Source organism: Squalius cephalus, assembly GCF_949319135.1.
Source record: "Squalius cephalus genome assembly, chromosome: 18".
NCBI lineage: Eukaryota > Metazoa > Chordata > Actinopteri > Cypriniformes > Leuciscidae > Squalius > Squalius cephalus.
In genome coordinates, this window is record NC_137139.1 from 25,389,251 (window position 1) to 25,405,373 (window position 16,123).

At 35.6% G+C, this 16,123-nt stretch overlaps 1 protein-coding gene across 1 annotated transcript in view; it reads right to left on the bottom strand.

Moving 5' to 3' along the window:
• Nucleotides 1-13,888, bottom strand: part of sgk1 (serum/glucocorticoid regulated kinase 1) — a 35,908-nt gene extending 22,020 nt beyond the window's left edge. Inside the window, exons 1-6 of the mRNA XM_079848868.1 lie at nucleotides 13,758-13,888; nucleotides 12,930-13,168; nucleotides 4,980-5,402; nucleotides 4,749-4,878; nucleotides 4,498-4,619; nucleotides 230-469 (exon numbers count right to left, since the gene is read on the bottom strand). Of these exons, the coding sequence (XP_079704994.1) occupies nucleotides 230-469; nucleotides 4,498-4,575 (318 nt within the window). The 5' untranslated portion in view covers nucleotides 4,576-4,619; nucleotides 4,749-4,878; nucleotides 4,980-5,402; nucleotides 12,930-13,168; nucleotides 13,758-13,888. The remainder of the gene's footprint in view (nucleotides 1-229; nucleotides 470-4,497; nucleotides 4,620-4,748; nucleotides 4,879-4,979; nucleotides 5,403-12,929; nucleotides 13,169-13,757) is intronic.
• Nucleotides 13,889-16,123: the final 2,235 nt, after the last annotated feature.

Genomic DNA, 16,123 nt, shown 5'->3' on the forward strand with positions numbered 1-16,123 from the left:
ACTGTGTAGTGGAAAAGCGCCATAAAACTCTTAGTTTCAATAAAACATCAAAATAAAATGCAACCAATTATGACACTGTCTACTGACAAAAAAAAGTGCAATTTTAATTGTCAGTCAAGAAAGACTCAAGATGCCTGAAATCTTAATAATCACTCCAAAAGGATGAATAGATGCATGAATAAACAATTAACAGATAACGGAAAGGTTAATAAACAGACAGTTTCCTGACCTTGCATGTCTTGTTCTTGTCTGCCTGGCAGGGTGTGCAGGGGGCACAGGTCTGATAGAGAGGGCTGGGGGGGTGAGGGAGGTAGTATCTTCCAGGACTGTTGTGGCAGCAGCCGTAAGGTGCTGGGAAGTGCGTGTACCACAGGTCCTGCCCCTCCTGACATTTCGGACACGGAGACAAGTAGCCCTTATCCTGGACCTTCTCCACATTCACCTTCGGATTCCTCATCCACCTGCGCACCTGAGGCCAAAACAAAGTTCTGGATCATTACACCATGTACCATCACACATTATATAATTCAAGGCTCAGGGGTGGCAAACACCAGTAGCTTGGTGGTTTAACTTGCCCTAGAGTAGCCACATGACAAACTAATTCCAGGAAGCAAATTCTGTGTTGACAAATAAAGATCAATTGACTTCCATGAAATGATTATAAAACCATGAGTTCTACTGACAACATCTGGGAAGATTATGTTAGATTTAGATATAAAGTCCCAGAGGAGAGTGTTATAACCAGATGTTGCTCTTTCATAGCTCAGGATATTTAATAGCATTCTCAGCATTGTTTCATTAAGAATCAGCTTTGTGTCTTATATTTCTTTTAAACCCCTTAGGATAGCTAAAAATAGAAACAAATGAGACTGGTAACATTTACTGTAAGAGTATTGAGTTAAAATAAATTAACGTCAAATATAAATAAAAATGAAATAAAATAATAGGGAAAAATATAAACAAACAACAACAATGCTCAAGAGTTTTGAAAAATGTAAAAAAAAATAAAAAAAAGTGAATAAACAAAATAAAATATAATAAAAATATAAAATAATCCATGAGCATTGAGTTAAAATAATGTAAAATATAAAAAATAATATTAAATAAAATCACTTAAAATAATTGAATAAAGAAATGCTTGACTTGACAGTTTAAGACATTAAGATCTCTCCTGATACTGTAGAAAAGGCATAAGAGATTGTAAAGTAAAAAGTAAAAATTTCCATCTACAAGCCATGTAATCTAGGAGAAACAACTGAGATATTAAAGAGATTTGTGCTTTTCTGTCATGTGCGATGGAGAATTTTGTTATGCAAAAGGCTCTTGTGAAACCCAGTTATCAAATACCATGTTTTTCAAAGTAACTAAGACAATATTTTGTCAAAACATCTTGAATTTACTGTTTGAGGCAAACTGTGAGTGTGAATATTGGAGTGGAGCATTTGCTCCTGTACAAGCAGATTAAACAGAACACGGGATCACAGGGCCGTACCCGTGTATGTCTTTACAACCTAAACAATGAAATCTGAAAAGCGCCCTCCAAATCACAAGCAGTGACTGACTAAAAGAGGCAGGGCACAGGGTCGTATGTCTTCTTTGTAGTTTACAATGCATTTAATGACTTCAATCCCTTGAGTGAAAAGCAATTTTCTAGGCCCCAGGAAATCCTGCAGCTCATGGCGAGCACAGGCTGAGATATTTCCACTTCTCACTTCATTTCATACAGCTTCCAAACAACCAGACAAAAAAAAAAAAAAAAAAAAATCTCAAAGCTCTATATAATCAAACTTTTGCCTTTTTTTTAGAATGAGGAAAACAATGGGGAAAATCCTATAATTAATGAAAACAATGCTTCTCAATGTCCTACATACATAAACAATCACACTGTACAGTCAAGAATCCCAACAATTCACTGCCCCCCCCCCCCCCTTCCTCCCTCTCTCTCCCTCTCTCTCCCTCTCCCTCTCTCTCTCTCTCTCCTTTGATCGGATTGTCAAAGTTATGTCACCGTGTGTTGTCACTGTGGCTGTACACTAGCACTTGGGAGTCTTTTTGCTTTAAGCTTCAAAGACCTTTCTCTCTTCTCTTCTCTTCTCTTCTCTTCTCTTTTCTTCTCTTCTCAATAATATATAAAAAATGTATGAATTTCTTTTTATCAATATTTCGTCATGTCATATTCTTTCAGTCAGATGTCATCTCTTAACATTTTAATTGTAAATAGCATGTAATTTTAGTGCTGGATGTTATTGTTATGATCAGGTCTGTCAGGCACATGAATCATTCCTTACAGGAATCAAATGCTAAAGCAACAGCAACTCAATAAACCACTCCAAACACAGGCTCTACTGATGACTCAGCAACCATGAAACGTTTAGTCACTAGAGAAACACATCAGTGTTTGTGTGAGGCTCAGTGCAAAGACACAGCGCAAGGTAACAACAACCCACAACACACTCCGGTTGTGTTAATGCTACACACGTACGAGACAACGCTGCAAGCTGACCTACAAAAGACAAACATCAACCTTGGCACTCCAGAATATTCCTTCTTTTTCTGTCTCGGTGTACACATAAATACATAATAATCCAACAAAACCATCTCACTGAGTCACTCTCTGACACTCCATCTGCTGTGTGCGTCTGTGTGTGTGTGTGTGTGAGTGTGTAGGAGTCTGTACTCAATCCCAAACCACACACATACTTTCTCGCCTATAACCAAAACAAATGCATTATATTTAAATAAATAACTCAAAACATGTTCATATTGGCCACTGCAACAGTCACAAATCAAATGTGAATAGTAGTTTCATTTTTTTGTTTTCTTAAAATGTATTTAAATGCAAACACAGTAAATCCAATAATATCTCTTATCTCAATATGAATATCAAACTACATGGCAATATTACTTGCATATTTACAAATAGCGTCAATCTCACACTCATGACACAAACAGCCCATTGTGTATATACACATCATAAAATAGGTCATATTGCATATAACTATATGCAATATAGTGGTTATTGGCTGATTTTAGAGATTGTGTTAATTTACTGTATTGCTTGATATTGAATATTTAATTGTGCAAGCTCATTTCCCCAAAGTTTTACATTTAAATTACCTTTGTTGTCACCTAATGCTCACTTATATCTTTAAAAACAGTATTTAATAATTTATTATTTTAATGACACTGTTAAATGTAATATTTAGCAAATATCAAAATGAATATCCATGTTTCATAATGTACATTATAATGTTATGATACCTGTATTCATTTTAAAATGAGTGATTTTAGTTTGTGGTGTTTTATATATTTTATTATTTTTTATACATACATTTATATAATTTATATTAGATTTATAATATATATAGTTATTTATTTAGACAAAATAGTTTATCATTTTATTATCAGCAATTACATAAAAAATAATTAGACTTATCAACAATGTTAAGAATTTTAATATTGTTTCATCCCTATCCAAAAATCAAACACAGTGTCTGCAAATAACCACATACATACATGCACATATGTTGAATCAGTGTTATTATATTTTAGTTTTATAATATTTTAGTTTTATTGATATTTTGAATTAGCTTTTATTTTTAGATTTCATGTTCATTTTAGTTACATTTTTGGTAATTTCCTTATGTGCTTTTGTCAATTTATTATTTTTTATTTTTTTAGGTTTAAATTTAGGTTTAATTTATTTTTATTTCAGTTTTAGTTTTTATTTATTTCCAGTTACTAATTTTAGTTACTTATTTAAGTTTATTGCCAAGGCAACATTTCTAATTTTCGTTTTAAGTTTTCTAACTAATATTTCTATTTTATTTCAGCTTTATTTCAATTAAAGGGATAGTTCACCCAAAATGAAAATTCTGTCATCATTTACTCGCCCTCAAGTTGTTTCAAACCTGTATGAGTTTCTTTCTTTTATTGAACACAAAATAAGTGATTTTGAAGAATGTCGATAACCAAACAGTTGATGAGGTTTTTTTTCATACTATGGAAGTCAATGGGACCCATCAACTGTTTGGTTACCAACATTCTTCAAAATTTCTTTTGTGTTCAGCAGAAGAATGAAATTCATAGACAGGTTTCGAACAAATTATGACAGATTTTTTGGGTGAACTATCCCTTTAACAGAAATGTTTTTAATAGTTTTAGTTAACGATAATAACCCTTTTTTGAATCCATAAACACCAGCTATATCCATGAACGCAGACAAATATTTATGCCTCACTTCATCCATAGAGAAAAATACTTTTAAAAACCTTAAAACGTCTATATTTCTGTACTTCTGCTGTTTATATTCAATGGAGAGCTGATAGAATAAAGAAGCAAGGATGACCAGGGAAACAACTCGAGCCTGATAAGTTTGTCCACATAAGCACCACAGTGCAACATGTCAAGGCCAAGTCATCGATTGAACAACACCTTTAAGTCTCCCCCAGCCAAAGAACTTCTGCAACCAACACACACACATGCTCACACACTCACCTTCCTCTTGACAAACTGGAACGCAGAGCACTTCTTAAAGGAGAAAGACTGTTTCTCTGCATTATGGACCAGCCTCATGGCCTCTGGCCGGCCCGCGTACTCTGCGGACCCCAGCGTGATGCCTTAGAGAGGGACGAGAAGGTGAAAACAAGATTATGAGGTCTTTTGTGTTGCCTGACATAAGTACGACAACAAAAAATCTGAGATATTTGTTGGCGAGCACATGTGTGTCTGGGTGTCTGCGGTCATACCTGTGCAGTTGTCCTCCTTGCTCCTTGATATTATTGTCAGTTCTGAGCGATGATATCAGCGTTGCGCTGATGCCGTGAGTCGTCCCAGTGATGCTGCTGGATTTCACAGCATGTTTCTGCAGAGCCACCGCTGTATGTGCGTATGTGAGAGACACACAGAATGAGATGAAGCCGAACACACACCTTGTCAATGTGACAGAGAGTGAGTGTTTCAATCGAAGAGAAGCGCACCTTCTTCCCTGCCCTCGCTCTCTCTCTCTCTCTCTCTGTAGCTCTTCGTTCTTCTCTGGCAGCACTGATACACTCTCTCTCTCCTCCTCCTCCTCCGCTTCTCCCCCCCCCCCCCCTCAGTTTTCTGCAGCAGCGGATGCTCTCTCTATCGCAGCATCTCTCTCTCCATCCCTCCCTCCCCGCTGCTTTCATTGTGTGAATGGAAGGATGGGCGAAGGATGAATGAAGACTGATGGATTGGATGGGTGTGTTTAGCCTGACCACTAGCCTCTTCTGACTCACACACAGAGCATCTCTCACGCTCTCTTTCTCTCCTACCTGTCGTTTTTTTCTGGAATTCTCTCAGTCAAGAATCATTTATGAATGAGCAGGGGTGAATGAGTCAACAGGTTTGTCATCCTGCAGGCAGCGGATGTCACACATCTGCAAAGAGAGAGAACGGAAGATAATGAGGGGGGAATCGATATACTGAGTTAAAGATATAATGATGGAGAGATCCATCAACTCCTTGTCCTTTTGAGTAAGTCGTAAGTATATCAGGAGGTTGACATCATTCAAAGAAAGATTCAAGATGGCTGCATTTTTTTGTAAATATGTTAATCTGTTTTAACAAAATTTAATTCTGAATGATATCAGAATGGAAATTTTTTCCCCAATAGATGTTCACAGAAAATATACGACAAAAATGTTCCAAACCACCCCACCTAATAAAATACAATGATCAGATATACTTATTAATTTATTATTAATTAATAATACAATTAATAATTAATAAAATGAATTAATACATAATAATAAAACATCTATATAAATATAATAAATATAACATTTATAAAATTAACAATTAATAAGATAATACAAATCTGAATAAATACAATAAATATGTATATATTAAAAAATGACTCCAATTAAAAAATGCATTCCAGTACATTAAATAGGAATGCTTGCAACGCAAATGTCACAGGTTTGATTCTCAGAGAATGTAATCAAATGTATACCTTGATTGCACTTTGGATAAAAGCATCTGCCAAATGCATAAATGTAAATGCATTATTAATATACATCTAATATTTATATTATTAATTATTATTAATACCCAAACATTTTTAAAATACCATAAGAGTTAATAAACAGACAAGCAAAAAACAGCGACTAAACTGTCACCGTATTAATTAATTGAGTGTTGTTTATGAATTGACAGTTTCAAGTAGGCTGGCACTGTGCAGTGACTAATTTTTATTCATCATGCAAACACAGCTGGCAAAATAATTTCGTGAAATCTCAGTGGTCATTTACTTGATTAGTGTGGATGACAAACCTTGTGTAGACTATATGACTCATAGCTCTAAACCTACATCAAAGATATCTGAATCGCACACACAAAAATAGAAAAAAATTCTTCTTTTTGGAGACGAAAGAAAGATAAAATGCCATATACGCAGAGGCAATTTCACAAATTACAGATAAGGAGAAAATGCATTTCCCATCTTGACTGTGAGAGCTGTTTGATTCACAATAACAGACTGGATCCTTTTATTCGAGAGACAACCTGAGAAAGAAAGAAAAAAACGCCTTTCATCCTGGACAAAAGAGGTATTCATTTTATGCATATCACTGATCTTGCTGTCTGCTCTGCCCAATCAAACCCAAAACACCTCGCGAAGAGCAAGAAGCCACCGAAGAATAAACTGCTGTTGGAAAATAAGATTATTACATGCGTTTCATGGCTCACTCTCTTCATTTTTCATCGTAAGACTGGTGTTGCATCAGCAGTGACAGGAGTCTCATATAATCTATCTGATATAATATGAAAATGTACAAAAGATGAGCTATTTCAAATATCCGTAAATCACAGATGTAAGTTCCTGATGTGTTGTTTTGAGTAACAGCTGCTCCACATTATATAAGAACGACCCATAGGATGTCACTGGACACCAACGTATAAGACTGGATTATTCCTGTTATTATTTTTGGACACATTCTGGGTCAACTTCACCCATCTAAATGCAGATAAACTTTCTGCATAAAGCAAATATCATTGCTTTTGGATTCTACCTTTAATCAATCAATATCTGCATATATTTAGTAATCAAAGCGCAGAGCAGCAGAGGGCATCTATTATTTATAGAGTAGTTTATTCATCATCAACACACTGGCCAACTGTCAGGCACACAGTGTACAACCCAAGCTAAAGAAATGTTTTTCTTCCTGGAAGTATGCAAGATAAGATATTAAAACTCACAATTTTGATTTAAATTGACACAGAACCTCTATTTCTCTCTCTTATGCCTTTGTAGTTGTTTTCTCACTAGTCTCAAGTTGTTAGTCAAAGGATACAAATCTGAATTTCAAAACTATACAGAGCATCAGAAGAGAGAAAATGTAAATAGGGAACTGTGGTGTGAATGTGTCTAAATGGAAAGTAATTTTGCAATTCATTTACAGAACATTTTATTGCTCATTTTTCAGTTGTTTCATGTACTATAGTGTAAAAAATTGAGGTCTTTCAAAAAAAAAATCCATCTTTTGGACAGAAGCATCTTGTGCTCGCAAGGCTGATCAAAAAATACAGTAAAAAACAGTAATATTGTGAAATATTATTAAAAAAATGTCTATTTTAATATATTTTTAAAAGGTAATGAGCCATTACTCCAATCTTCTGTGTCACATGATCCTTCAGAAATCAATCATTATCAATTTTGTGCTGCTTAATATTTTGTAGAGATAAATCTGGAGATAAATGAAGAGTTCAGATGCAAAAGCCTCTAAGTGCCATCTGAAATTTTCTGAATTTTTATCAAGCTTGTATATTTAAGTTCAGTAATTTCACTTAAATGACAATTAATAGGTCATTTCCATTGCCAATTCATTGAAATTACTCAAAAAAAAAGATCATTCTAGAAGAAAATTTCAGATGGCACTTAAGAGTCTTTTGCATCTGAACTCTTCAAATATTCCTCTCTTCCTCACATCTCTTCATATAAATGTTGAGTCATCCTCTGCCGTATCCGTGAGTGTGAAGTGTAATTTGAGTTGTGTTTTGTGGAAAAGATTAGATCACTGTTGGAGCATTAGTACCTCAGTCCAAAAAACCCCGCAGGCACCACAATACCAACAACATCATCTGCCCTCTTCTCTCCTCTCTTTCCAAATGCTCAGCTCCTTTTCAAACTTACACTCTCTCTCACACAAACACACACATAAAAGAGAGAGTGTGAGCCTTATAAAATAAACATGACTCTCTGCTCATCTCTCTCTATGCTACAGGGAAGGCAAGATATCTTTGGGGACACAGTTTCTCTCTCTCTTTTCTTTTTTCTCTCTCAGAATAGCTTCTTTCCCCTCACATGCTGATGAAGCTTCAGAGGCAAACAGAATAAGTTACACGTGAGAGCGTGAAATCTCACATTTTACCAAACCTGAGATGTAAAATGCATAACGTGAAATCAGGCCAGACAGACGGGGGTGTATTAAATCAGACGGGTAGATTGACACAAATATAAATACAAAAGAGAGAGATGTACAATTTTGCTTCAGTCTTCCCTTTAAAAAGTTTATAAGGTAGTGGTACATTTGCCAATATACCACTCAGACTGAGAGAAATAGAGAGAGAGATGGAGAGATGGCAAGCATGGAAGGTTGACAGGTGGAGTGGGAGGAGTAGCTATGACTGATGCATTGCTACATCTTGGTACTAAGTGTGTGTGTGTGTGTGTGTAGGATAAAAATGGCTGCAATGAGTGACATTCAAGGCCACTGACAGGAGGTAAATAAGAAATGTAATCTCCAAACCATAATATGCACTTTTTTTATAGAAGACAATTGCAAAATGTGGTTTAGAGACACTAGCGAGATAAAAACCGATGCCACCGTCATCTTTAGCTGAACAGTCAGGATGTGTCAGTGTGTCAGATTTTCAAACATGATGAGTCATTAGGATTCTGAATCTCCCAGGATTCAGCGTTCCTCAGACTTCTGCGGCGAGAACGAGATAAGTGTGGGAGTGAAAAAAGCAGAGACACATCATGATGCTTCGACAGGGGCATCCGTGAAAACAGTGTGTGTCTGTGTCTGTGAAGAGGTGTATATCGGAGAACCGACTTTCACAACGTTTTTTACAAATAAAAATAAAAGTATCCAATTAAATAGGCCTAATCAGAACTGTATGCATGCAGGCACAATAAGAATGAGGTATAAGAATGAATGAACAATATCAATTATGAAACAATACTCGCTACAATAAATGAGACTTTTCAATGGACTGTCCGAGCACACAGATTCATTAGATTGATTAGGACTTTTGTAATGCAATACACACTACTGATTGAATGTTTGGAGTCAGTTATTTATTTATGTATTTTTTTAAAGAAATAAATACTTGTATTCATCAAGGACACATTAAATTGACCAAAAAGTGACAGTAAAGACATGTATAATGTTACAGAAGATTTCTATTTCAAATCAGTGCTGAACCTTCAATTCATCAAAGAATCCTGAAAAAAACAACCACAAAAATATTAAGCAGCACAACTGTTTTCAACATTGACAATAATATTAAATGTTTTTTCGGCACCAAATGAATATATTATAAGAACCACGTGACTCTGAAGACTGGAGTAATGATGCTGAAAATTCAGCTTTGCATCACAAGCATAAATCACATTTCAATATATATTCAAGTTCTCTAATTTTTTACTGCTTTTACTGTATTTTTGATCAAATAAATGCAGCCTTGGTGAGTTTAGAAGAAACTTCTTTCAAAAACATTTAAAAAATCATACCTACCCCAAACAGCAGGTCATTAAAAATTGGACTGTCCAAACGAAACGATTCACTAGAATTAGTTAAATGCGTTTGATTATTGCCTCAGCTCATACATTTAACATGTGTTTGGTCTTGCTACACAATCTTTGGAAAAAGTAGTAAGTTTGTTTGCACATGCCACTTGGTTTGATAAATTGTTCTCCAAGGCATTTTTAAGCTTGTCTAAATATTTCTTGTGAAAACTGTATACATAACTTGCCTTTGTATTACATGCAGGACTAGATGCTCCTCCCAAACATAAATTTAAAACCTCATTCCATTTACACTCATTAAAGCCCATTTTGAACCTGACTGGCTTAAATGACAGCATATGTGTGCAACATCTGTTTTGTCTTAGTGAGCAGTGGGAGGATTGTATATGTGCTTTCACATTCTCTGCACGTGGAGAGAGTGATTGAGGGACAGACTGATTATGCCCTGACTGACACAACAACAGACTGGATGCACGGCATCAGTGTGCTAGTCATGCTTAAGACCGTGAAAGTGACCGTGTCAAATATGACATGAGGTTAAGTTATAGACATAAGCTGCGCACAGACACTCTCTCTCTTTCTTACACACACACACACACATACCCAGCACTCAGGGCATGTGTGTATCATCTGTGTCCCTAAATTGCTCAGCATTTCTGAAAAGGTCAAAGCACGAGATGGGTGAGATAAGACAGAAAGAAGGAAAGAAAGAAACTATGAATGTTTTTAAGCAGCTGGGATATAGTGAGGAGAATCCCATTATTTTGGTAGCATATATAAAGCTCTTGTCACAGTTTAGCTCTATGTCTTTTGGTAAATACAGAAGTTTGTACAATTTTCTATAGTTGCACAACTGTCTTGTTACCAATCTCAACGGTTAACACAGTCATTATTCAAACTTAATTTATATATAAAGGTTTAGCCAATATAAAGATTATATAAAAAAAAAATACATAATTTATATAAAAAATATTGTTTTTAAACAAATATTACAATTTAAATAATTTAATTTATAATTTATATAATTATATTTTACATTTATATTGTATGTTTTAAATAATTATTCTATTATAAAATTATAATTAATTATAATATTAAAGAAAAACTATATATATATATATATATATATATATATATATATATATATATATATAAGCCAGTTATGCATAAAGCAAGTAGAATAAATAGGAGTGAATATTTCCCTGGTTTCCATCCACTTTTATTGTATGGAGGAAAAAGTAACTTGGACATTTTTGGGTGAACTATTCCTTTAATATCTAATCCAATTTGACTTCTCAAACATTTATCTTGTTGAATTGTTATTGGAAAACAAGACAAAATGATTTTCAATGTGATATTGATAGTACTATGTATGCAGTGAATGTGCAACTCTTATAAACTAGATAGCGGCAGCTGACTGGAAGAGGACCGGAGCTGGACACAAGCACGTTTCATCCCTCATTTGTGAAAATGCCTCCACTTACTTACAGCTAATGACAAGGAGTCACTCACAACCCAGACAAGACCATACAAAGAGAATATTTAACCACGATTGAAAGGAAAAGAGAAGGATAGAGATAGGAGAGAGAGAGAGAGAGAGAGAGAGAGAGAGAGAGAGAGAGAGAGAGAGAGAGAGAGAGAGAGAGAGAGAGAGAGAGAGAGAGAGATGAGTCAGAGAGATGAAAACAATAAATTTGAGACAGAACAGAAAGGACGGCTTGTGTTAAAGTGAATTGGATATGAGCTGAGAGATCCCAAAGGACTTGGCCTGGATTCTCACTGTTGGAAAAAAAAGAGAAACACACCTCACTCTCACAGCTGATTGGTCCAAAGTCACCCCCAATTCAGCCGTTCCACAGGCGGCTTTATCCGAAATGCTAAACCGCTCAATAATGAGAATAGCTAATGAGAACGTTAATGACACAAAGAATGATAGAAGTGAACATCTTCTCAACAACTTGCTCGCTTCCACACACAGGCATGCACGACAAACCTGTCGGATCTGTAGATTTTACAGACAGCCTGAAGTGGCATCTTAACCTAGTTTCACTTCACTGCTGCAGTTTTGTGGCATCAGGTTAAGAATGTAGAGGATATCACACATGCATACACATTACACAGTACACACACACACGCACACACACACCCTTCATTGTTTCCTGGAGCCTTAGTGGTCAATTTATTGTCCAGTGAGTGGAATGCCATTGTAACATGTTACATAACTCAAGAAAGTCTTCCTGGCATTAGAACCAGCACTGATAACATTCAACTGCCCTTCAAAATGACCTTCAACACACACACACACACTCAGACATTTACTCTTTTCTGATCTAACTTCCTTCTTGCTTGAGCATGGTCTGAATGCGTGTTTGAATTTGAATTTGTGTGAATGTGCTAATGTGTGCATGAGTTTTATACTCTATGCATTGTTCCATTTGAGTAATTCTGAAGAAATACAGTGAAGCACACACAACCAAAAATTCTAATACAGGTACACAATTAAAAACGTATAGGCAAAATCAAAACATTGATTTTTCAATGAGTTTCATTTCAAGCCACAAGCTCTTCATCAGACTCTGGCTTGAAATGTAGCGTGAAAAGTTGGATTTGGTAAAGTCTAAATATCTAATAATATTTTGTTTGCAGAAACAGTTTACTAACATCATGTTTCAAAAATAGAACTGAAACTGAAGTTGAAAAAAGTGATTTCTAGTAATTTCTTTAGTAATATATTTCCAAGTTTGAGGTCGGTAAGATTTTTTAATGTTTTAATGAAAGAAGTCTCTTATGCTGCATGTATTTGATCAATACAGTAAAAACAGTAATATTGTGAAATATTATTACTATTTAAAAAAATGTTTTAATTGTATTAAAATGTAATTTATTTGAGTGATTTCAAAGTATATTTTTTTAGCAGCCATTACTTTAGTCTTCAGAGTCACATGAGCCTTGAAACAGTTGTTCAGCTTAATATTTTTGTGGATTCTTTGATTAATATAAATAGAAATCGTTTGTATCAATGTACCAAAGTCTTTACCCTCACTTGTAATACATTTAATGCATCCTTGCTGAATAAAATTATTAATTTCTTTTAAAAAATCGTACTATTTAAAAACTTTCTTTTCACAGTGTGTGCAAAACATGGTATACATACTTCACAAAAATCATCTTCTTTTATCACTCAGTCCATGAGAAAGGGATGTCAGCTGATGTAGAGGTCCAGCAGGATGACTCATGAATTTCCTTCAGTATCAGTGAAGATCCGGTGCAGTTGACTCCTTGATCCCATCCGGAGTTCCAGCTTCAGGCTGCAGAACTTCATCAGGACAGGATTTACAAGGCTTTACAGGCCTAAGGTCCCTTTACTATTGCCCTCACCATATAGGACATATTCTACAGGGAGAAAAAAGGGAGAAAACAACACCCTGACCCCCTCAAATGTGGTTTGAGTGATAATTCACAAGACACATTGGACCCCATTTATATCTATATCACATGAAATCCACTTCTAATCAGATCACCCAAAATCAGATACTGTAAAAAATCTATTTGGGCTCTTTTTGGCTCAGCTGAAATGAAAGCAGTTAGTGACGTTGGGAGTGTTGTCAGCCAAGTTTTTTTCAGGGGTTCGGGGGATGAGAAGTGCATTGTATGTTTTCAAAGATGGCACGGCTTTGAGCTTGTGAGTTGTTTGTTTTCAGTGAGTGACTGAAGTGTGTTAAAGGCTTGAATGGTTATTCATGTGCTAATGAAGATGTGAGTCAAATTTCTCTCATCCACACACACAAACACATAATTAGAAGTAAAGGTTTGTATGAATTAAAGTTAATTAGTTCATTTCATTCTTTTGTTCCAGCTGAAAATGAAACATTTCTAATTCAGTGCAGCATTGTGTCTAATTGTGTGTGTGTGTGTGTCAGCTGATCAGTATTCAGACTGTGTGCACACTAAGTTCATTTGTATGCACGCTGTATGTTCTTACCTCTTGCATAAGCACTCTACAGCTCATCCTGCAAGCTGATTGGCTGCAACTTGACATCACAACTGTAGGCGTCTCATCTGACCACGGAAAGATACAGGCCACACATGGAAACAATGGTATCCAGGCAACAATATCCCAGCAACAGCATCCACCTCTCATGGGACAGTAAAACAGTCAACTTTTCTAAAGTGGAGAACTACACTGAAGTACATTCAACCATTATTGAAGGAATAGTTCAGGCAAAATGAAAATGAAATTTATGTCATTATTTATTCAACCTCATGTCATAACAAAGCCATTCATTGTTAGTTAAAGGGATGGTTCGGAGTAAAATCAACCTAGGATCCTTTGCACCATGGCCTCGAGCCAAACACCCACCCCAGAAGCCTTTTTTCCCTTGGTCGAACATTATTAAAGTTAGAGCTTATTTAGAGATATCAGCCGAATGGCTTAGAGCAAGGGCTAATGGATCCTAGGCTGTATCTCGTAAATTACCCCACTAATAATGCCCGGAATGGTACCAAACTTCTACAGAAGTACAAATAGGTTCTGTACTTATAAAACGAGGCATTGGAAAGTTTGTAAGTACATCAGGAGTTTATTTAAATAACACTTGCCTGATGGCTTATGCTACCGCTAATCCGGACGTCGACGTCACTTCCATGATTTGGGAAAAGCCTGTTTTACTCCGAACCATCCCTTTAAGCTGTGGAAAACATAAAAGAGAATTCTTTTAAGAATTTCTCATGGATTTTTTCAATAAAATGAGCATGAGCTGTCAAAAACGTCATCAGCATCAAACATCATTGATTCTAAGTTACATGGACCACTTTTGTGAAACTTGACAGCGTGTTCACAACTGTGTTCACTATGAATTCTTGTTTGGAATGAAATAAGGTCGAGTAAATAATGAAAATTAGAATGTTTGGCTGAACCATATAGCTGAGCTCGCTGCCATCTCTTTGGATGTTTGATAAAGAGAAATAATATGACATTTTTAATGACCATCATTCAGTCCAAAAAGCACATGATCTATAAAAATGGCTCATTGCAATGCACTTTCTCAATTCTTAGCCCAGGTTTTCAACAGCAACTGTATGTGTGTTTGGGGATTCTCGAACCAAAGGCAAATCTAAAAATAAATTTGATCTGCTGTGAAACACCACATCTCTGGCATATATTTCAACACAGCAGCAGCACAAACAATTCATATACATTTTTATTGATCACATTGTAACCTAAAAAAAAAAAAATGAAAACTAGATTAGAAGCAACTACCTATAAGATAAAACTTTTATTTCTAACTTATTACAGATGTATTCATTGCTGGTGACGGCATAATTTAATTATTTCCCATCTTCAGTGTTTAGTATGCAAATTCAGAAAGCATTACAGAAAATACTAGGGGTATAAGAAAAACATTAGTGAAGAAAATCACCAACAGGCATCTAATGACTAGTTCTTTTCTTTTTCCCTTGCTCTTCTGTTTTTCTTTTTCTACAGCCTTCTGATATTTTAATCTGCAGAATATCATCTGTATAAACAAAATAAGACAGTAAAATAAACAAAAACGATGGTAAGACATTTCAATTCTAATATCACATCAAGTACCAGACATTCAGAGCTTAAGGCTGATCCTAAAAACAGAAGAATTAGCGCTGTGAATCATTGCTGGTAAAGATCCTCACATAACCTGCGTTTGGGGGGGTGGGACGCTGTGCTTGTTAAGGAGGCTGAAGAGACGGTAAGTCAGCCGGTTCCCTCCGCCCTGAGGCCTGTGAGGCAGGAGGAGACAGGCTGTCCTCTTTATCTCTCGGCCTGGCTTATGTAAGACTGACAATCAGCATCTCCTTTATCTGATGCTAGTAGAATGTGGCATATGTACGAGTATCTCAATTCAATCTTTTAGATTCTGCTCTAATTAATCTTTCCAAAATTAAGCTTTGTGCTATTCTTTTACTTAGTTTTCCCTTCAACTTACCCTTGAAATGTCTGATTCTATCATCTTTTTTATGCACTCTGGTAGTGCCCATGCTTTTTTGTTGCATTTAGTCTGCATTGACGGTCAATGGCCTCTTAGACCACTAGAAAAGCAATCCTCACTCCACAACCATATTACACAACAGCGAGGTCAATGCCTCTCTCTTGTCAAAATATTTGTGTGTGTCAACATTGATGTAGAAAGCGTTGGACATGATGAAACATTTCATCTTACATTGTAATGATAGGTCTATTGTCCCTGTGTGTTTGCTTTAGGGTTACAGTTCTTATTTGTATATATATTTTGCTATGCTTCTGCTTATTTTTCTGTGGAAAAAGTCTGTTTTAACTGTAGGGAGATTTTTATTTGCAAGTGGTATTTTGGC